Source organism: Myxozyma melibiosi, assembly GCF_037950935.1.
Source record: "Myxozyma melibiosi strain Phaff 52-87 chromosome Unknown BZA70scaffold_2, whole genome shotgun sequence".
NCBI lineage: Eukaryota > Fungi > Ascomycota > Lipomycetes > Lipomycetales > Lipomycetaceae > Myxozyma > Myxozyma melibiosi.
This window is the reverse complement of record NW_027042916.1, coordinates 41,315-63,031: the sequence shown is the minus strand read 5'-3', so window position 1 is coordinate 63,031 and position 21,717 is coordinate 41,315. Positions and strand designations below refer to the sequence as shown.

At 48.2% G+C, this 21,717-nt stretch overlaps 8 protein-coding genes across 8 annotated transcripts; 2 read left to right on the top strand and 6 right to left on the bottom strand.

Annotated features, from left to right (window-relative positions):
• The first annotated feature begins 199 nt into the window (after window positions 1–199).
• BZA70DRAFT_274342 (lysyl-tRNA synthetase, class II) lies at window positions 200–2,167 on the top strand. Its single transcript, XM_064911970.1, has 3 exons — window positions 200–417; window positions 484–552; window positions 611–2,167. Exons 1-3 carry the CDS (start codon window positions 286–288, stop codon window positions 2,150–2,152), a joined length of 1,743 nt encoding a protein of 580 aa, XP_064769525.1. The 5' UTR covers window positions 200–285; the 3' UTR covers window positions 2,153–2,167.
• Window positions 2,168–2,290: 123 nt separating this feature from the next.
• On the bottom strand, window positions 2,291–4,004 carry BZA70DRAFT_298682 (major facilitator superfamily domain-containing protein; the record flags this gene model as incomplete). Its single annotated transcript, XM_064914618.1, has 6 exons — window positions 2,291–2,389; window positions 2,422–2,823; window positions 2,844–3,041; window positions 3,128–3,249; window positions 3,485–3,872; window positions 3,927–4,004. The coding sequence occupies 6 exons, from the start codon at window positions 4,002–4,004 to the stop codon at window positions 2,291–2,293; spliced, it is 1,287 nt and encodes a 428-aa protein (XP_064769524.1).
• A 1,964-nt stretch (window positions 4,005–5,968) lies between these two features.
• On the bottom strand, window positions 5,969–7,859 carry BZA70DRAFT_265929 (uncharacterized protein; the record flags this gene model as incomplete). The annotated part of the gene is made up of 2 exons (XM_064910992.1): window positions 5,969–7,621; window positions 7,683–7,859. The coding sequence occupies 2 exons, from the start codon at window positions 7,857–7,859 to the stop codon at window positions 5,969–5,971; spliced, it is 1,830 nt and encodes a 609-aa protein (XP_064769523.1).
• A 470-nt stretch (window positions 7,860–8,329) lies between these two features.
• Window positions 8,330–10,980, bottom strand: BZA70DRAFT_303186 (uncharacterized protein; the record flags this gene model as incomplete). The annotated part of the gene is made up of 4 exons (XM_064914751.1): window positions 10,492–10,980; window positions 10,054–10,434; window positions 9,662–9,993; window positions 8,330–9,608 (listed from the first exon to the last, which is right to left on the bottom strand). The coding sequence occupies exons 1-4, from the start codon at window positions 10,672–10,674 to the stop codon at window positions 8,330–8,332; spliced, it is 2,175 nt and encodes a 724-aa protein (XP_064769522.1). The 5' UTR covers window positions 10,675–10,980.
• An 810-nt stretch (window positions 10,981–11,790) lies between these two features.
• On the bottom strand, window positions 11,791–14,380 carry BZA70DRAFT_274331 (uncharacterized protein). Its single transcript, XM_064911969.1, has 2 exons — window positions 13,898–14,380; window positions 11,791–13,841 (listed from the first exon to the last, which is right to left on the bottom strand). The coding sequence occupies exons 1-2, from the start codon at window positions 14,096–14,098 to the stop codon at window positions 12,105–12,107; spliced, it is 1,938 nt and encodes a 645-aa protein (XP_064769521.1). The 5' UTR covers window positions 14,099–14,380; the 3' UTR covers window positions 11,791–12,104.
• A 517-nt stretch (window positions 14,381–14,897) lies between these two features.
• On the bottom strand, window positions 14,898–16,822 carry BZA70DRAFT_309342 (uncharacterized protein; the record flags this gene model as incomplete). The annotated part of the gene is made up of 3 exons (XM_064914883.1): window positions 16,635–16,822; window positions 16,442–16,576; window positions 14,898–16,409 (listed from the first exon to the last, which is right to left on the bottom strand). The coding sequence occupies exons 1-3, from the start codon at window positions 16,800–16,802 to the stop codon at window positions 14,898–14,900; spliced, it is 1,815 nt and encodes a 604-aa protein (XP_064769520.1). The 5' UTR covers window positions 16,803–16,822.
• A 774-nt stretch (window positions 16,823–17,596) lies between these two features.
• Window positions 17,597–19,666, bottom strand: BZA70DRAFT_287964 (uncharacterized protein; the record flags this gene model as incomplete). Its single annotated transcript, XM_064913998.1, has 2 exons — window positions 17,597–19,402; window positions 19,457–19,666. 2 exons carry the CDS (start codon window positions 19,664–19,666, stop codon window positions 17,597–17,599), a joined length of 2,016 nt encoding a protein of 671 aa, XP_064769519.1.
• A 578-nt stretch (window positions 19,667–20,244) lies between these two features.
• Window positions 20,245–21,686, top strand: BZA70DRAFT_105425 (uncharacterized protein). The gene is made up of 4 exons (XM_064909360.1): window positions 20,245–20,483; window positions 20,545–21,136; window positions 21,188–21,321; window positions 21,383–21,686. Exons 1-4 carry the CDS (start codon window positions 20,378–20,380, stop codon window positions 21,502–21,504), a joined length of 954 nt encoding a protein of 317 aa, XP_064769518.1. The 5' UTR covers window positions 20,245–20,377; the 3' UTR covers window positions 21,505–21,686.
• Window positions 21,687–21,717: the final 31 nt, after the last annotated feature.

Here is a 21,717-nt window from a genome sequence, read left to right as displayed (position 1 = left end):
GCTTTTTCTGCTGGGGTTACGATAAAATACAGGCGTCTTCTATTTGTTTATCATGCTTTTTGTTATTTACGGATGAATATTGCTGTTCTTTGTATTTTGTATTTTGTGTCTTCTACAAAGCAAATAAGGTTTAAATAAAAACTCTGATTCACCACAAATTTTTTTTAATAAAAAACCAGATATTCCAGTAAACTGCCTCCCGCAATCCACCGATTCTTTTCCACCTGTGAAAGCTGAACAGCGATAATAACCAGCAAATCAACACAAACAGAAGAAAAGAACAAGATGTCTGAACAAGCTGTTGACGCCGCGGCCGAGACGCTGGCAAAGACCTATCTCGACGAGGTGACGGGTGAGCAGGTCTCCAAGACCGAGCTCAAGAAGCGTCAGAAGGCTCGTGATTTGGCTGCTAAGAAGGTATTTATGCATTATTTCTACTTTGTAAATTTAGAAGATATGATTTACTGACGAATTGTGGTGTAGCAAGCAAAGGCTGCTGCTGCTGCTGAGAGCAAGCCTGCGGGAAAGAAGGACGATGAGTTGACCCCAAATGTGAGCAACCTCCTACAGTCCTATGCTCTTCACATCCCAATACTAATTTCTACCACAGCAATACTTTGAGATCCGCTCGCGTGAGATCAACGCTCTCCGCCAATCGCACAACCCGGATCCGTACCCGCACAAGTTCCACGTCACGACCAAGATCGGCGAGTTCACCCAGAAGTACGCCAACCTGACCCGCGGCGAGACCCTTCCCGAGGTGACGCTCGCGGTCGCGGGCCGTATCTACGTCAAGCGTGAGTCTGGCTCGAAGCTCAAGTTCTACGATCTCCGCGCCGAGGGCGACGCGATCCAGATCGTTTGCCAGGCGCAGGACGCGACCGGCGACTTTGCGGCCATGCACGAGCATCTCTCGCGAGGAGACATCATCGGCGTCAAGGGATACCCTGGTCGCACGCAGCCGCAGCGCGGAGGCGAAGGTACCGTTTCCCTGTTTGCGCGCGAGGTCGTGCTGCTCTCGCCGTCGCTGCACATGCTTCCTACCGACCGCTACGGATTCAAGGACCAGGAGAGCCGCTACCGCCAGCGCTACCTCGATCTGATTATGAACAACAGCACGCGCGACAAGTTCATCGTCCGGTCCAAGATCATCTCATACATGCGCCGCTTCTTTGACAGCCGGGGCTTCGTCGAGGTCGAGACGCCGATGATGAACATGATTGCCGGCGGCGCGACCGCCAAGCCCTTCGTCACGCATCACAATGACCTCAACATGGATCTCTTCATGCGTGTCGCGCCCGAGCTCTACCTCAAGATGCTCGTGGTTGGTGGCATCGAGCGCGTATACGAGATCGGCCGCCAGTTCCGAAACGAGGGTATCGACATGACCCACAACCCCGAGTTCACCACCTGCGAGTTCTACGAGGCCTACGCCGACTACAACGACCTTATGGACACCACCGAGCTGCTCTTCTCCGAGATGGTCAAGGAAATCACTGGTGACTACAAGATCAAGTACCAGCCGCAGGGCCCCGACGGCATCACCTACGACATTGACTTCTCGCGCCCCTGGAAGCGAATGGACATGATCCCCACGCTCGAGGAGAAGCTCGGCGTCAAGTTCCCTCCCGGCGACCAGCTCCACACCGCCGAGACCGGCGAGTTCCTCAAGTCCGTGCTCGACAAGCAGGGCATCCAGTGCCCGCCGCCGCTCACCAACGCGCGCATGCTCGACAAGCTCGTCGGTGACTTCCTCGAGGACACCTGCATCAACCCCACGTTCATCATGGGTCACCCGCAGATGATGTCTCCTCTCGCAAAGTACCACCGCTCCGTGCCCGGTATCTGCGAGCGTTTCGAGCTCTTCGTCGCGACCAAGGAACTTGCAAACGCCTACACCGAGTTGAACGATCCCTTCGACCAGCGCCAGCGCTTCGAGGAGCAGGCCAGACAGAAGGCCCAGGGCGACGACGAGGCCCAGTTGGTCGACGAGGTCTTTTGCACTGCGCTCGAGTACGGTCTCCCGCCTACCGGTGGATGGGGCGCGGGTATCGATCGCTTGACTATGTTCTTGACCAACAGTCATACCATCAAGGAGGTCTTGCTGTTCCCTGCTATGAAGCCTGACGTCAATCCCCCTAAGGAGGAGTAAATATTGTCTTGCGTTTGTTTTAGTTTAATAAATTTGCAATATATTCAGCGTGTAATAAAAGTAGCTACAACACAGAGAGTTTCCTCGTTAGTAAATCAGGTCGATATAATAATGTTTCTGAGTAAACAACTACACATCTTAGTCTTTCTCAGGCTTATTCTCGGTCTCCTCAACGAGCTCGACATGTAAGCCCTTCTCGCGCATCTTGGCCATGATCTCTCCAACCTGCTGCTCAACCTCGACGTCCCGACTGCAGTCTTATCAAACACCTGCGCAATCTCCTCGAGCGTATGTCCTCGCGTCTCCGGATAGGCCAAGTACGTAGTCAGAATGAGGCAGACCAGGATCGCCAGAAACACAAAGTAATACTTCCACCCGATCTTACCCAGCGCGATCGAGTTCACAAAAAGATTGAAGATCAAGGCTAGATATGAAGCTACCTGCACGACAACTAGGCCGCGCGCGCGGTTGAGGTAGTTCCAGATCTCGGCGGGGTATGCATACAGAAGCGGCGTGTAGGCAATGTCGTAGAAGCCGTAGTATATGAACAAGAACGGGATCATCGAGAGTCCGATCGCGTTGTTGCCCGTGTTTGCAAACGATCCAGAGAGGGAAACGTGATCATGACGTACGAAAACAGCATGCCGACGCCAGACGTGAGGAACAGGAGTCTTCGCCCGGCGAAGTCAACCAAGATGGCCGAGAGCACGGCGCAGATCAAGTTCCATAGCTGCAAAAAGCCGTTGATTAAAGTCTGCTTCGTCACCGACGTGATCCCCACCGACCGCAGCACGATCGAGAGGTAATAACTCACGACGCCGGCGCCGTTCCATTGCCCAAAAATGCCGAGCGTGATGGTGATAAACAGCGGTGCCGGTTTCCGGGCGTGCTCCACAGATTAGACCAGGTAGAGTTCTTGGCCGCGAACTTCTCCATCTCGATCGCGCGACAGATCTCCTCCATCTCAAAGTCGACCAGCAACGAGTTCGCATCGCCGCCCGCGTGGTACTTTGTCAGGACTACACGCGCCTCGGCGTAGCGGCCTTTGGAGATCAGCCAGCGCGGCGAATCGGGGATGCGCAGGGTGTGGATCAGGACTAGGAGAGGAATAGCACATTGCAAGAGCGTGGGCACACGCCATCCCCATGCGCCGAGATTGCGAGTGCCGAAGGTGACCCAGGCAGCCAGCAACGATCCGACATATTAGTTGCAACTAAGAGAAGAGTGAGTGAGATGCCGCTAGAGTCGAAAGGTATGGAACGTACTTATACAGCGAGGTCACGCGCGCGCGGTGCGTCGGATATGAGATCTCAGCAATAGTAAGCGGAGCACCCATGGTAAACGAAGCACCGAGGCCAATAAAAAACCTGCCGATGATAAACATCGCGACGTTCACAGACCCAGCTCCAATCCCTGCGCCCAAGGAGATGAAAAAGGTCGAGATGAGCATCGGCATCTTGCGACCGAATCGCTCGGTGAGATAGCCGATTGCAGACAGACCGAGAAGCCCGGCAATCGAGTTGATTGCGTTGACAAAACCTAGCCAACCGCCGGTTGGGTAGTTCATGAATTCCTGCCAGTCCTCGAGAGACTGAAGACCGTTCATGAGCGCGCCGTCGTAGCCGGTAGCGGCGGAATAGGACATGCAGACGAGTAGGTAGAGGTTCAATCTGAGAAGATGAGATTGACGATACCAAGGCGTCTCTTCATCCGGAAGAAGCTGCAGGTTTGTTAGCTTTGTAGAAGGAGAAAATGACAGCAACAGGTATCATACAGCTGCCAGCTCGTCTCCGACGATGCGCGCGTTCTTGCGCCTTGCCTCGCTGATCTGGGTAGTTTGCTCAGACTCCATTTGTTTTCGCACAGAAGAATGAAGAAGACAGACATGACACTAACGAGTAAACAGAGATATTTATACAGATCAATAACTAGAGATGAAAAATTTTTAGAATCGCGAGACGCAAGAGAAAGCGAGCAGCCTGCGGGGAAGACGCGTCGAGGTCGGTCTGATTCGCGGGGTCGCTTGGCACGGGCGTCGTGGGGTGGTGATGGATCCACAACAGCTGATCTCAAATTTTTTCATGTTTGAAATGAGCTTGTAAACGAGGTCTCAAATGGCACAAGATGCACGGAGAAGAGGGTTAATGTTGGTGAAGCAGTTTTTAAGATCAGATACATCTCGCTCATCACTACTTCCTCCCGCTCTCTGCCCTGATTCTCTAGTTGATCCTCTTGACTCCAACAATCCCAGCAGAATACAAAAAAACGGAGGAATGGAACAGAATGGCGGCGTTCGGTAGCTACAGAAAGCTTAAGACAGCCAAGCAGGAGCAATTAAAAGCCTCTGATCAGATAGTCCGGCCAGAAAAGAGTAAACAAATCAAGAAAAAAGCGGAGAAACCGCAGTAATAAGATTCCATTTCGATTATAAACCAAATATAATAGCAATTCTAATCTATCGAGTCGTCGATCTTTGAATGATTGCGTACAGGTTAGAAAAGGGAAGAAAAGGCCTCGTTTTCCGCTTGGCATTTCCATTTTGGGACTTGCGAGCCGAACGCTGCAATTTATACGGCGGTCCGACGGACCGGCTGGCCGCGTATCGGAAAATCCAAAGTTCCGTCTGTGTACGCAATACGCAAGAAATTAAGAAGAAAAGAGGAGAGAGAAACAATATGAGGAAGAAAAGAGGAGGAGGAGGGGTGGTCTACTTCAGAAACGCTACCTGATACGGCAATCATAGTCCGCCATATTCCTCTTTAGCAACACTACTTCAGTCAGATTCGAAGAAACCAGCACCACTCACTATTGGAGACGAGAAAGTATGAGATGAAAATTTCAACGAGCTCTGCAGCAACTGCGGGGATTATCAAACAGTATGGCCCCGCAATGAGACGCTAGCAATTAAAGTAATGACGACGGCCAGAGCAATAACAATATCACTTTTTTAAATTGTCGTTCTTCTCCTTCTCCTCATCCAAGTAAAAGCTTTTTTAAAACTATCACGATAGAGGTCCGCTGTGACGAAGTCGCGTTGTCGCGCGCCGTAGAGATGTCATTTAAGGACGCAATGAAGGGGATAGGCAATTTTCAAGGTTGGACGTGGAAGTGGAAGTGGAAGCACAAGTGACTAGGAAGATAGTACTTGAGGGTTGGTTACCCAGAAGAATAGGTAAGCCAGGATTTATATACTACTCTGCTGACTGTCTCGTTCTATTCTCTCGTCAGAAAGAGTCAGTCTACTGGTCGAAAGAAGCGAGAATGCCAGACCTTGTGGGGGAAGATTCCTAGGGATGAGTGGAGATTGTTTAATGTAGGAGAAATGTAGGAGACGACTTGTAGGAGAGGTTTTAATGAGATAGCAGAAGCAGAGTACTCGGGAAGAAGCAAGGAGACTCGAAAAGGTAATATTCCTGAGGTGAGGCCTGGATTGCCAGCCTCGCTGCCTCACGACACTGGCGCCGGCAATATTAATACAATCACGACAGCGCAAGTCATCTGAACAAGCGTCTTTTCTAGCAACAAATATATATCTAATATGTAATGTGTTGTCTGCCATAGTCATCTAAAACAGTACAGATACTTTATTCTGGCTTTGACTGGTTTAGAAAGGAACTAGGCAAAACGACTCTGTAAGCTCGACGATATAAAGGACCTTTCATTAAAGATATAGTGGTGCATACTCCTGAACTTGACTGCCGTTAAAACAAGAAGCATGAGCTCGGCAGTAACTACGGGGAGTATCAAGCAGTATGGTCCCGCGATGTGACGCTAGCAATAATTAATACAGTCACCTCAGCCAGTGCAATAACAGTATTAGTCTGCAATGTCGACGTTCTCCTGCTCCCCCTCATACGCCAGTTTGATACCCAGCCCATCCAACACGGCTTCTACCTGGTCTCCGAAAACTCTCTCTGTAATCCTATCAAAACCACAGATAGCAAATCGCGCGTCCTGAAATGTCGTGAGGTTTGCCAAGTACTGCTTAAGCAACGACTCCATCTCGATATTTGTTGCAGGTCGAACCAAATGCTTCCTTAAACGTATATCTTCAATCAAAGTCTTTATCATCAACATCGGTATATCTAATCGCGTTCTTCTGAGGCTCTCAGAGTCGGGATCTCTGAACAGAAATAAACTCGACGACATGTGGGGATAGCACGGCGTGACTACGCTCGTAAATTGACTTGCATCCTGAATATCTGTCGACAGAAATCCTGAAAATTTCCTGAACCATTCTGAAGACGCGAGCGGCCATGATCCAACGACTATCTCTCCCGGCCGCACCAAATAAAATTCAGAGAGCTGTAAGAAAAAGAATGCAGAGGATGCGGAAGTAAGATTTTTACAGCCGCTCACATAAAACGTGATATTGCACCGGCACACATAATTCTTGGGGTCTTTTGTGAACATTTCCCATGACCGTTTTCGAGACAGATTGAGCAGCTCCAGTATGACCGAGTCCGTGACGCAGCTCGTACGTGTAAGGTCCAGGACCCTAAGACTGTCCGGTGCTGATCTAATGAATTGCCAGAGGACCGACGTAGTCAGCTCGGTATTGTCAGAAATATTCAGTTCTTTTAGATATCTGCACGAGTGCATAATACACAGCAGCACCTCATCGGTGATCCCTTTCATGTTCCAGGCGGATATCTTTTCAATTTTCGGAGTCCACCGGAAGAACTGCGACAGTCCAGTAGCGTCTTTCCAACTTGAGAGGTCTATATACGTGAGGTTTGTCAGACTACCTCTTAGTCTGTTCCATATTGTTGCACCATACGGATTTTGGCAGAGCGACAGATGTAATCTTTTCAGTTTGAGGGGCGACGGCGATAGTGTGTTAGTTTGCACATTCAAATCTCCAAGGATCCTAAACAAACCTTCACGATCGAATTGGCTACCTTGCAGTTCAAGATATTCAAGCGTCTTCAGGTGCTGGCGGATCAATTCCTGAACTATTGGAAAATGAAGCGACTTGAGATCGGACGGCAGGCGAAGATTGCGTAGTTCCTTTGGCGCTCGAAGAAGGAGGATAGTACACTCAAATTCGTCATCTTTCCTTGTGTACCCGAAGCTGTAAGTGAGAAAAAGAGAATGCAGATTTGTCAAGTAAGGTGCCAGGCGTTTGGCAAAACGTTTTGTCAGACGTTTAGTAGAGTCGAGAGTCAGCGAACGAAGAGTTTCTTGGCAGGAACTGACAATTTGAAGGACTGTACGTTGGTTTTGGATCGAGTTTAAGCCGAGCTTCAGCTCGACGAGGCGACTAAATGGCGGGAAGGGCCCGTTCACGATGATACTATAACTCAGGGATGCAACATCAAAACAGCGCACGACCGGGGAAATCCTGCGGAGCAGCTGATTGCATGTCTTCGTGGTGAACAGCGTAGCATAAATCCCCTCATCACTAGAGAGGTATATCGAGTTCGTGTCCAGCCGTGCATTTCCTAGTCGATTCCAGCGCCGGTTGACCTGTGGAAATGTTGTTAATCTATGTATAGCAGAGAGACAGAGGGAAAGAGAGGGAGGATACCCTAGTACACTGTGCCACGGTGAAGGGGCCGCAATACGCAAATATTATGAGTAGGACCTCGTTCGATAAGTGCTCGATTGAGCAGCTACTCCGGCTCGTGTCGCCGGTCGAGGGGTCCTTTGTTGGTCTCGGAGGATACCAGGTGAGGCCTCGAACGACGAACTTGTTCTTCGACATTGTTTCTTGCTTGTTGCGGGTGTCGAGATGATAACGAGAGGATGAGAGGAGCCGAGGTTTATAAGATGCAACTTGGATGTTTGCGGTTGATTTCAAAAGGAACTTTCTTCTGCTTTAGCTGATGCCTCCGTTCACTATTTCGATCCAGGTGGTGATGCTATACTAGAGTTGAAGACTCTTATGGGAAGTTGGAGACATACAAGAGAGGGGGAGGAGAGGCGAAGAAGAAATCTGGTGGTTTTGAGTCTGTCGGGGTGCGTGCTACGTGTACCCATAACACAGAATCGGACAGCTCAGTTAATTAATTATTACCTGAGTGTCCTCAACTCTTTAACCTAGTAAAAGCGCTTCTAACACTATCATGACTTCAAAACTTCGTCATAACCTAGCCTAGCTGTTTTTTTTTGGTTCATATGGAGTAGAGATATAAAGACGATATCAGCATTGTCGTCACCGGAATAATATCTCTTCTAAAGGTCAGCTTCCTCCTGTTTCTTCTCGAGAAGACCAAACTTGGTAGCAAACTTATCCAACTTGATACCAAACCTATGCAACTCGATCTCTACCTTCTCGGGGCTAAAAGCCTTATACGCAGTCAATCTAAATCCACGGATAACGAACCGCGCGTCCTTGATTGTCGTAAGCGCGTCCAAGTACTCCCAAAACAAACACCGCAGTTTCATCTCTAGTGAGAAGTACCGTTCCCGATAACTTTCATCGCCCTCTAAAATATTCCTCATCTTGAGAGCTATATTCCTCCGCATGGCTCTATGCTCCTCAAAGCTAAGAGCTGTGTGACACTCACAAAATCGTGAGGTCATTATAGGATAGCACGACTCGACTACGCTCGTCAACTGACTAGGATCCTGAATGTCTCTCGACAGAAACCTTGTGAATTTACTGATCTGTGGCAGCGACGTCAGCGGATGTGAGCCAGAGTCTGCCTCATCCGGCCGCACTGGGTAATATTCAAACATCCGTAAGGCGTAGAACACAAAGGCGACTTCAGTAACATTGTCACAGCCGTCTATAGCGAGTTCAAAATTGCACCGAGACATGAAATTCTTGGGATCTTTTTTGAACAGCTTCCATGACTTTCTTCGAGACAAATCGAGAATTTCCAAGACGACAGAGTCTGTGACGGCTTGCACCTTTCGAAGATCTAACTTCTCAAGACTGTCCGGCGCCAATCTGATGAACTGACTGAGTCCCATCGTAGTCAGCTCGGTGTTGCCTTCAACATTCAGTTCTCTCAAAAATCTGCACGAGCGCGCAAGACACTGCAGGCCCTCGTCGGTTAACCCTGCCATGTTCTTGGCAATTATCGTTTCAAGTTTCGGAGTCGACAAGAAGAAGGATGCCAGTCGGTCAGTGCCCTGTAAGTCATCACCGATATCCGAAAGATCTAGATACTTTAGGTTTTTCGCGCGTGCTCCGATATCATCCAATGCTCCTGGGTCATTAAAAGCTGACTTGCAGAGTGACATATCCAGCCTTTCCAGTTTAAGTGGCGAGAGCGTTCGGCTGTCAGACCTACCTAAAAAGATCTCAGCAACATCGTTTGGTCCGAACGTAGAGCCATGCAGTCCGAGATATTCGAGCGTCTCCATGCGCGGGTGGATTGACTCGTAGATCAGATTTTCGCTATAATAGTCGATCCAGCTCGGTACGCGCAATCTGCGCAGCTCCTTTGGCGCTTGAAGAAGGAGCATACTATTTTCAAAGTCATCCCAGGTGCTAGTCTCGTAGCTCGAGAAAGTTCATGCAGACTTTTTAGGTAGGGCGCCGAGCGTTTGGCGAACCGTCGTGTCTGGCCGCTAATGGATTCGAGAGTCAAGGATCGAAGAGTTAATTGGCTGGAACTGACAATTTGGATAACTCCTTCATAGTCGCGCAACGAGTATTCATCGAGAGTCAGCTCCTCGAGGCGACTAAATTGCTGCAATGGCCCCCTCAAGTGGTGTTGTTCAAGCATAGTTGAAAGATCGAGTCGGCGCACAACTGGTGCGATACTGGCGATCACTCGGTTGAATTTCTCGTTGGAGACGCGGGCAAAACAAGGCTTTTTTTCACAAAAGTATTCCCAGTTCGCTTCCAGCGCTGCTTTCCCTAGTCGATTCCAGCGCCGGTTGACCTGTAGAGTGTTGTTAGTATACAGATGTCAGAGACACAGAGAGAACAAAAGAAAATATACCATAGTGAAGCGAGTGATATTGTAGGAGTCGCAATAACTAAATATATCGAGCAAAACCTTGTCCGATAAGTGTTCGATCGAGCTGCCACTCCTGTATGCGTTGCCAGTCCAAACATCCTTCGTTGGTTTCTGCGAAGTCCAGGTCTGATCGCAAACAAGCTCTTCGAAGCGACTGAATTGCGTGTATTGCCCCTTGAAGAGTTTCGCCTCAATGCTGAGAAATGCATAAAGGAGGCTGCGAGGTATCGGGGCGATTTTTTGGATCAGTCGCTCTATTTCATATTTAGGTAGCCAGCGGAAAGCGGACTCCTCATCGCCAAAGTCTGTCCAGTTCGTGTTTAGAAGGGTTTCTTTTGCTAGAGAATCCCACCGCTGGCAAACCTGTACATGGTTGTTAGATATAAATAGCAAAGATACGACGAGCGGGAAAGAAAATACCTTAATACACTGTGTGATGGTGTAGGGGTGACAATAGGAAAATATCTTGAGCAAGATATCCTCCGATAAATCCTGGATTGAATGTCGATCGTACGAGAAGCCGTCGCCGCCAGCCCGAGCGTGCTGGTTCGGCCCCGGACAACACCAAGTGAGATCGCGAACAACGAACTTGCTGTTTGACATTTGTTTCCAGCTGGTCGCGGGGATCGAGATGATAACGAGAGGAGGAGAAAGATAAGACGTTCAGGTTCAGCAGTTCAGGGGTAGATAGGTATTTATAGGTGGGTTTGAGCGCAATTAACTTTCGCTTCTGCTGTTGCTGCTTCCTCCGTTCACGATTTCAGTTCAGGTTCAGTCAGCAGTTCAGGTCTCAGTCAGGTGGTAATTCTCAATAAGAGGAAGAGAAGGAGGTGATAGACTTATATAGAAGGTTGATGACATATAGAGAATGAGGAAGAGGAGGAGTGGTGAAGAGGTTAATTTGGCGGCATTGACTTACTTCGTGGACCCACTCAGAACACAGGTGTTTATTAACAAACCCTACAAATCCCTACACTGCCCCTGTCCTCAACTCTGCACAATAATATAACCTGTGAACAGAGCTATAACTCTACTACTACTACTAAATATCTCTAATAAAGTAAAAGTGCTTTCAATCCAGCAACGTCTCTGAGATATGGCGTCGTCCGATTGTTCATTTGGACTATAAATGCGAAATATATCTTCATCTTCATCACCGGGATAGCTAAGGAAGCCTAAAGTCTGATTGTTGGCTCGTGTAGAGAACTTGCCTCTCACTCTTAGACTCGAGGAGGAGGAGGAGAGACTACTGAAAAGAGATTCCTCAGCAAGAGCTCTGCAGCTGCTGCGGGGATGTTCTAGTACTATGGCCCCGCAATGTAATGCTGACAATCACTTGCGCAATAACGACAGCAAAAGCGATACAAAGGTTAGCAGTATCTTTCGTTGTAAGGACCTCGTCTGGCAGTCGCTCGATTGAATAGCCGTCCCCGCAAGCTTTGCCAGGTTGAGCATTCTTGGTCGGTGCCGAAGCAGTACCGCCTTGTTGTGAGCAAGTGAAGGAAAGGTCGCGAACGACGTAGCGGAAATCGACTTGTGCTCTCATTGTTTCTTGCTGTTCGCGGGGATCGAAATGATGATAACGAGATAATGAGGAGAGATAAGATTCGGATGTTCAGGGGTAGTACTCTTAATTGTAATACACAAACCCTACATAAACCGCTCTTCTTTCGCATCCGGCCATGATCTTCTGAGAAAGTTCTCGATACAAAAAGCGTAGTCTCTTCTATAATTGTTTGGAACAACGTATATACTTTACTTTAGTCTGTCTGCTGCTTTGTGCATATAAGTGCATGATCATTGAGAACTCACTCAAGAGCCTCCGGAACGAGACGCATGATCTCTGCATCAACTGCTGGATATTATCTACTAGCAATACGGCACCACAATATGACGCTGGAGATTACCGCAATCACGAAAGCCAGAGCAATATAGATATCAGCAGTATTTATACACTGCAACTGCAAGGAGTCGGATCTAACAGTCAAAATCGAACCACCTGCCGATCAATCACCGGTAGTCTTGTTGGCGCTCTAGAACTCGTCTTCGCTGAGATCTTCGTTAGCGCCATATATACTGTCGTCGGAGGCAATCTCAAGCTGATCATCGGATTCTTCCCCAAAGTCACCGTCCTCCTGCTTCACCTCATGCGCCGACAACTTGACCCCAAACCTATTTAACGCCGCCTCTACATCCTCGCGCCCAAAAGCTTCATCGGCAGCCATCCTAAAGCCACAGATAGCAAACCGCGCGTCCTTAATTGTCGTGAGCTCTTGCAAGTACTGCCTAAACAATATCTGCAGTCTCATGCTGTGTGGAAACTGCTCCTCCGAGCCCTCCATCCACCACGCGATTCCAAGTAAAGTGCGTTTCATCAAGATTAGTAGTTTTTTTCGCATCAATCTCTGCTCCTGCTCCTCCTCAATACAGTCATAGAATTCCGACGTCATAAAGGGGTAGCACGGCTGGACTACGCTTGTGAGCTGATCTGCATCCTGAATATCTGTTGACAGAAACCCAAAGACTTCCCCGGTCCATCGTAGCGACGACAGCGGCTGAGAGCCAAGGACTACCTCGTCCGGCCGCACCAAATAATATTCAAAAAGTTGTAAAACATAGAGAACAAAGATTGCGTCAGTGACATTGTCGCAACCGCCTACACCAAATTTTAGATTGCACCGAGACACAAAATTCTTGGGATCCTTAGTAAACGCTTCCCATGATCTTTTCCGAGATAGATTCAGCAACTCCAAAACGACCAAGTCTGTAATGGAGTTCATATTTAGAAAGGTAATACACAGAAGGCTGTCTGGCGCCGACCTGATGAACCGACTGATTCCCAATGCCGTCAGCTCGGTGTTCTCTTCAAAATGCAAGTATTTCAAAGATGTGCATGAATGTAGAAGACTCAGCAAGACCTCATCAGTGAACCCTTGCGTGCCCTGAGCACTGATCGTTTCAATTTTCGGAGTCGACTGTAAGAATTGCGCTAGTTGAAAGGGGTCAGAGGAAAATGTATCCAGAAACGAGATGTTGAGATACGTTAGATTTGTCAGACGGCCTCTCAGTTCGTCAAAGATGGATGCATCATCCAGATATTCGCATTGTGACAAATTCAGCCCATGCAGTTTCAATGGCGACATAGTTGGTGTACCAGTTTGTGCATTTCCATCTTCAAAAAGAACAAGCAAACCTTCGCTATCGAACGAGGTACAATGCAACCCAAGATATTCGAGCGTCTCCAAGCGCGTACTGATCACGGTCAGTATGGTTAGCAAATCAATCCCTTCACACCCGCGTGGTAAGAGCAGGCTGCGCGGTTCATTTGGCGCGCCAAGAAGAATGGCACTACCAGCAGCGCTATTATTTTGGATTAATCTGTATCTCAGAAAGAGCTTATGCAGATTTTTCAAGTAGGGTGCTAGACGTATGGCAAAGCCTTCTGTCAGGTCACTTATATACTCGAAAGTCAGCGAACGGAGGGTTGAATGGCTGGTACTGATAATCTGGAAAACTGTCTCATAGGTTCTGAACCCATAACCACCGAGGACCAGTTCCTCGAGGCGACTGAATGGCGGGAAAGGCCCGCTCAAAGTCACGCTGACTTCGGATGAAATATCAAGGGAGCGCAAGACCGGAGCGATCCTTCTGATCAGCCGGTTTGCTTTATCATTAGTATTGAGGTGTGCGTCTTTAAGGTCTCGGTCAGAAACGCTGGTCCAGTTCCTTTCCAGAAGTGCTGTTCCCAGTTTATTCCAGTGCCGGTTGACCTGCAGAGGGCTGTTAGATTGTGATTTTGAAAAGCAGAGATCGAAAGAGAGAATACCATAATGAAACGAGTAACAGAGAAGGAGTCACAATAAGCAAATATCTCGAGCAGAATCTCGTCCGACAACCGCTTAATCGAGCAGCCATTCCTGCCCGCGTTGCCAGACGGATCAACCTTGGTTGGCTTGGGACAAGACCAGGTGAGGTCGTGAACGACGAACTTGCTGGCTGGCATTATGTTCAGGGGTAGTTTGAACATGATTTGCTCCAGATAGTCTGCGCCACTCCTGTTCAATACTGCTATCTGTCTGAGTGTTGATAATACTACAAGGAGGAGAAAATTTCTATGAGAAGTTGGAATCTATAAAGGATGAGGAGGAGTGGTTTTTGAGGCTGTCGGGGTGCGTGCTACGTGGACCCGAAACACAGAATTGCACAGTTGTGCTATCGAGCGTCCTCGACTCTGAATCAAGAAACCGTGAACAGAGCTATTTTACGCTGTCAGTATAACAATGTCTCTAATGAGTTGTGACATAAGGACTATAAATATAAATACATGTCTCCATAATCATCACCATATCTCCATAATCATCACCATATACATGTCTCCATAATCATCACCATGATAGCCAAGAAATCATAGCCAGCTGCTGGTCGGGTAGAGAAGCGATGGCAGAGTGGACTACTTCAGAGGCAATACCCGGTATGGAAAACACAGCCTCTGCCATAATCGTCTGTCACAACGCAGATAAGTTAGACTCCCTGCAGACTTGCTTAGAACGAACATGATTACTGAACTCAAGAGGAGGAGTCTCTGGAACGAGAAGCATGATCTTTGCATTAACTGAGTCATCTAGCAGTACGGCATCACAAGATGACGCTGAACATTATCGTAACAAAAGCCAGAGTAATATATATATCGGAGAGAAGAGACTGATACGCTGCAAGGGGTCAGATATAGCAGTCAATTTCAGACAACGAGATGGTTGATCGCGGTAGTATTATTGCGAATCTACTCAGCTCTCCAGTCAGAAACTCGGCCGGAATTGACCGGGCAATTATACTTCAAGTAGATCACCGGTCTCTGCTTCAAGGTCATAGTCCTCCTGGTTCTCCTCATACGCCAGCAACTTGATACCAAGCCCGTTCAACACCTCCTCTACCTCCTCGCGTCCAAAGGCCGTCTCCATAGCTGTCCTAAGACTACAGATAGCAAATCGCGCTTCCTTAAATGTCACGAGGTCCTCCAAGTACTTCTTGAACAACGACTGCATCTTCTCCTTTGGTGGAAGACGAGGCCGGCGCGGCCTCGAACCTGCATCGCCAATCAAAGCTTTCCTCATTTCGCCCAGTAGACTTCTTCGCGTGGCTTTATTATACTCAGGGTCGGAATGTAGGAAGCACTCGTAGAAAGACGACATCATAAAGGGGTAGCACGACTCCACTACACTCGTGAGCTGATCTGCATCCTGAACATCCGTCGACAGAAACCCTGAGATCTCCCTGGTCCATCGCAGCGACGACAGCGGCTGTGGGCAAATTTCTCCCGGCCGCACCAAATAGTATTCAAACATTCGTAAGACAAAGAACACGAAGGATGCATAAGTGACGTCTTCACAGTAGACCACACTGAACACGAAATTGCACCGAGACACGAAATTCTTGGGATTACTTTTAAACGCCTGCCATGACTGTTTCCTAGACCTATTGAGTAACTCAAGCACGACCGAGTCCGTGACGCAGCCTACAATCGCTAGGCCCAAGTCATCAAGACTGTCCGGCGCCGATCTGATGAACTGACAGAGTGCCGACTCAGTCACCTCGGTGTTGCCACGGAGATGTAGTTTTCTCAAACCTCTGCACGCACTCGGGAGACACAGCAGGACCTCGTCGGTGATCGCACTCGTGCTATCAGCAATGATCGTTCTAAGTTTCGGGGTCGACCGGAAGATGTTCGAAAGGGACGGTGACCCTCGACCACCGTAAGCTAGATGCGTCAGGTCTAAATACGTCAGGTTTGTCAGACGACTTCCTAGTCTGCGCATTTTGGTTGCATTATACATCCATATGTGCTTTGGCAGATTCAGTTCTTCCAATTTCAGTGGCGACAGTTTTCTTTTTTTGGTCGAAATTGGTATTCCAAGGCTCTCAAGTAAATCATCAAAATCAAACCGGCAACCACTCAGGTCAAGAGATCTAAGCGTCTCCGAGTGCCAACAAAGCACCTCGCGTGTTGGTCGACGATCTTCCGCGTCAAATCCTAGCGGCAATGCCAGATCGTGCAGTTCCTTTGGCGCTTGAACAAGGAGGACACTAGCATCGATGCTATTATTTGATCCATGAATCTCGTAATTCAGATAGAGTTCACGCAAATTTCTCAAGTAAGGCGCCAGACGTCTGGCAAAGTCTTCTGTCAGGTCCTCAATATATTGGAGTAGCAGAGCTCGGAGAGTTGATTGGCAGGCGCTGATGATCTGAATGACAATCTCTTGGTCGGAGAACGACTCTGAGCCGAATTCAGCTTCTCGAGGCGACTGAAGGGTAAAAATGGCCCTTTTAAGTAGGTTCCTCTACTACAGCACGAGAGATCGAGCTGGCGCACAATCGGAGCAATCCTGTGGATCAGCTGGTTCAGTTCATCGTTGGTGAGGCCGCGTAGAGCGTCAGCGTCATCGGAAAATTCTGTCCAGTCCGTTTCCAGCAATGAATTTCCTAGTCCATTCCAGCGCCGGTTGACCTGTAGATTCATGTCAGTCTATAGGTGGCAAAAATAGAGAGAAGAAAAGAAAAGTCACTATTGTGAAGCGAGTGATTGCGTAGGGGTCGCAATAACCAAATACTTTAAGCAGGGTCTCGTCTGATAAGTCGTCAATTGAGCAGCCACTCCCGCCCACGTCGCCAGTAGAAGTAGACACATTCTCAGTTGATCTCGTCCTGCTAACGACAAAGTTGCTCGCTGACATTGTTTCCTGCTGGTTGGGGGATCAAGATGATAGATAGGATCGAAGGGATGGCGACAGGGATGGGAGTTAATAAGGTTTAGATGTTCAGGGGTAAGTCTGTGTACGTAATTATATTCCTGCCTCTGCTGCTGCCGTTGTTCACTATTTCTATCTGAGTGATGTTATAACAGGAGTATAAGACTTATGGTTGGAAGAGTAGGTTGGAAAAGAATTTGGTGATTATTGATTACTTCGTGGACCCAAAATCAAAGAATCACATAGCCCGGTAAACGGGTGTCCTCAACTTTGGAAAAAGTAAATGTGAACGAAGCGATTTGTGAAAAACGAAGTCTCTGATATCGTTCATAACCCAGTACGTATCGAATGTGTACACAAAGATATATCTTCCTCTTCTTCATCTTCAAAATAGCAAAGAAATCCTAGCCAGCTGCTGGCCCAGCAGAAAAAGAGGTGAAAGGGCGGTCTACTTTAGAATAAATTCCTGATTCCAAAGGCGCGTCTCTGCCGTCGCCCTCTGAGACAACACTGCTACTGCAGTCTGCTTGTTGACTAGCGTAGAGAGATGCCCTTCTCACTCTTAAGCTCAAGTGACTCTAAGATAAAAAGTTCAGCAAGTGCCCTGCAGTAATTGCGGGGATTATCTAGCCCAATGGCCCGCAATGTGACGCTGGTGAATGACGTAATGATCAGACAGCCAGAGTTATTAAGACATAGCGATGTACTCTCTTGTAAGAGGTAGTATCTGGCAATCAATATCAAATCAACTGACGATTGCTCGTGGCGGCTTCGTGGGTTCAGTCAAAGTCGTCGTCTGGTCCGCTTTCCTCATTCCCAACCGATTCGTCGCTATAAAATGGTTCGTCGTCGTCATCTGAGTCAGAGTCGGAGGTGTCGGAGGATATATTACTCAGGTCGATGAAACTGTTGATCAAATTAGGGTTGCTGTCGTCGTTGCTGAGGTCTGCGTTTGCCAATTTCTCGTCATCATACACAGACAAATTGACACCACACTCAGCAAACGTCTCCTCTTCATCAAGAAAGACCTCAGATGCTACCGTCTTGAAATAACAGATAGCAAACCGCGCGTCCTTGATTGTAGTAAGCGCCTGCAAATACTCCCTAATCAGCTGACGCAGTCTCACCCTTAGCGGAAACGAATGGGGCAAAATCTCTGGACTTGTAACTAACGTACGCCCCATCGTCATCAGCAGCCTCCTTCGCATGGTTTTATGTTCTTCAGGGTCGAGATCAGAGCGACAGAAGAAAAAGTCTGAGAACATGATTGGATAGCACGAGTCGACTACGCTCGTGAACTGGCTCGTATCATCAAATCCTGTCGACAGAAACCCTGCGAATTCCTTGGTCCATAGTAGCGACGACAGCGGCTGTGTGCCAACCACTACCTCGCCCGGCCGCACCAGATAATATTCAAACATTCGTAAGCCGTACAGCACTAAGATTGCGTCAGTGAGACCACTGCAGCCGCGTACTGAGAACTCAATATTGAGCCGAGACACAAAATTCTTGGGATCTTTTGAAAACATTTTCCATGACCTCTTCCGAGACAGATTGAGGATTTCGAAAACGACAGAGTCTGTGACGGCTTTCACATGCTCGAGGTTAAGATTCTTCAGACTGTCCGGCGCCGATCTGATAAACCGACTGAGTCCCAGTGCTGTCAGCTCGGTGTTGCCGTCCAAAGATAGGGCTTCGAGAGATCTGCAGCTGTCCAGAAGACTCAGCAGGACGTCGTCGGTAAAACCTTGGTTGTAGGATGCCATAAGATTCTTTATTTGTGGCGTCGACCAGAGCAGCTGCGCCAGTCGAATGGGGTCTGAGGCAAGTATCTTGATGCCCGAGACATCGAGATACGTAAGATTTGACAGACGATCTCCTATACTGCCAAATATTGATGCATCATGAAAAAGGCGGCAAGCTCCCAGTCTCAGCCCTTTGAGTTTCAGCGGCAACGGCGAAATACTCGCGTCAACTTGCACGGTTGGATCGTAAAGGATGCTAAGCAGACTTTCTTGCTCGATGGGCACACCAGCCAGGTCAAAATACTCAAGATCTTTCAGACGCGATCGGAAGATCTCTTGTACAGCCGGCTCATTGATCGCAGAAAACCCGATCGGCACGCACAGACTTCGTGGTTTCTCAGGCGCGCTGAGCAGGATGATACTACCCTCGATGCTATTTGAGTCATCGGTGCGGTAGCACAGAGTGAGGGTATGTAGGTTTTTCAAGTAGGGCACCAGACGTTGAGCAAATGGTTTTGTCAAGTTACGAATATATTCGAGAGTCAGCGAACGAAGGGTTGAATGGCTGGAGCTGACGATCTGGAAGATTGTCTCAAAGGTGCAGAACGAGGTCTCGCCGAGGCTGAGCTCCTCAAGGCAACTGAATGGTGGGAATGGTCCGTTCAAAGTGATGTGAAATGAATGGTTGATGTTGATGGAGCGCACGACGGGGGCGATCTTTTGTAGCATCTGGTTCGCTTCAGCGGTTAAGATGGTCCCGTAGCCCATGTCTGCAGCGCCAAAGTCGGGCCAGTTCGTTTCCAGCAGTGCGGTTGCCAGTCGATTCCAGCGCCGGTTGACCTGTAGAGCACTGTCAGTCCTGTGTTCTACATAGCAGAGAAATAGAGAGCATACCATTTTACAAAGTGTGATGGTGCAGGAGTTAGAGTAAGCAAGTATCTTGAGCAGGACTTCGTCCGACAGCCGCTCGACTAAGCAGTCATCCCCGCGAGCGTTGCCGGTTGGAGCGGCCACGATTGGAGTCGAAGCAGCACGGCTTTGTTTGCGACAGAAGAAGGAAAGGTCCCGAACGACGTAGCTGAACTCATCGTGTTTCGTCCCCATCGTTTCTTGGAGGTCGCGGATCGCGAAGATAGCGAGGAGGATGAGAGGAGATAAGATTTGTATGCTCAGGGGTAGTTTGAGCACAGTTATCACTGCTTTTGCACCGTTTTGCTCTGCTTCTGGTCCGCTCGCTTCTGTATCTGAGCAGTGATGTTGCAACAGAGCTGTAGATTCATGTGTCTAGAAGAAGTGGTGGAGGAGGAGTCTGGCGATTAATATGAGGCCACAGAATTAGCGTACTGTGGATCCAAAGCACATAGTAGCACGGTTGAGTTGCGTTGACTGTCCTCCGAATACAGTCAACAGTCAATAATCAGCAATGGACAGTCAACGATCTGTAATATTCGACCGTAAACTACTTCAACATCACCAACAATGGGATATCGCAGCAAATCAATCGAATATCAGCCATCCGGACTGAGCAATCAAACGAGAAATCGGAGTTTAGCTACATAGATGACTCAGCTTTGACATAATACACTATTTATAGTGCGCTATGCCATACCTAGCTAGCTCCGTGCGGCTTACAACCCCGCTAGTCCTGATTGGGTACGCGTTGTTTATTATTCCAGTGCTGCTCTGAGATAGAAAACGTACAAAAGTTGAGCTGCTTTGGTTTCTCTACAAAAACCTCTGGAAAGCCACCGTCTTTGTGGTTTGCGCACATAAACCCGCGAGATAAAAGAGAAATAACAAGAGTCCAAGGCAATAATGAGGTTGCTATTTGTCCTGCTCTGTGCTGTAATGCTCACGAGCTGTGCTGCTGCTGCCGGCGGAAGCGGCTTCGAGTTTTTACATGATCTCGTCAGAAGAGACTGTAAGTCTGATATCTTTCTTTGTTGTTGATTTGGTTGTAAGTTACTGACAATATACTGCAGTTTTTGGAAAGCGGGCGGAAACGACCTCGTCGTCGACTAGAACAACGTCTTCGACCACCTCCTCAAGGTCTTCTTCCTCCTCGTCCAAGTCCTCTTCCTCATCAAAATCCTCCTCATCATCGAAGTCCTCCTCCTCGACAACCACAACAGCTTCCTCTTCTGAAAAATCCTCCTCATCATCCGCCAGCAGCGGCTCGCGCTCGTCTACAGTAACAGAGACCTCCTCGTCAACTAAAACCAGCAGCAAGTCATCATCAACGACCAGTCATTCCTCATCCAAATCAAGCTCTTCTAGCAAATCCTCCACGACATCTTCCTCGATCTCGATCAACCCCGTCGACCCCGCTGGTGGTATCTCTTTGCTGACTCCAGCCACAACCGACAGCACGACATACGTCAAGATTGGCGGCAATGCGACTTTTTCGTGGACATACACAAGTCTGTCTGTCTCGCCTTCCTACGTCAACGTCGAGGCCTACTGCAGCATGAACGACTACTCGTACCCGATCGCACTTAATCTCTCGATCGACGATACTGAGGTCATTTGGGATACGGCAGAGTACGAAGCTAATGCAACAATCCCGCTACTAACGTAAGTACTGTTTTATGTTTATTGTACAGGACGATGCTAAATATACAACAGGGCAATGTATACCCTAAATATCTACAACTCCAGTGGCTCGACCGACGACGTCGCGAGTGCGGGCTACCTCTCTCCTTACGACAGCTTTGTCTTTGGTGTATATAGCCCGCAGTCGTACGCTTCTCTCGGAAATGGTAAGACAAGCAGTCGATAGTTTTAATTCCCGAGTCAGTGCTAACAGGTGTTGAATTGTAGGAAGTGGATCTGCTTACAACTACAGCGGAGCTATGTCGATAATTGAGAAGAACGTGCTGAGATCCACTTTGCTTTTGGCAGTCGTCAGTAGTGTATTGACTACTCTGTTTATGTGGCGATAAATATGGGAATATTCGAGATATCCATCTGATTCCATGTTGGCGATGTCATGACAATATTGTATTCATTTTTATTTTGCATTCCTCGTTGGTACTTATGATTTGGTTAATGAATGAGTTTAATAAACTGTGTAAACATATAAACTATGAGTAGTCGTGCAGTAAGTAATATTTGAAGCTGTGTAGTGTGAGTCGGCTTTCTGTGATTTGTCCCAA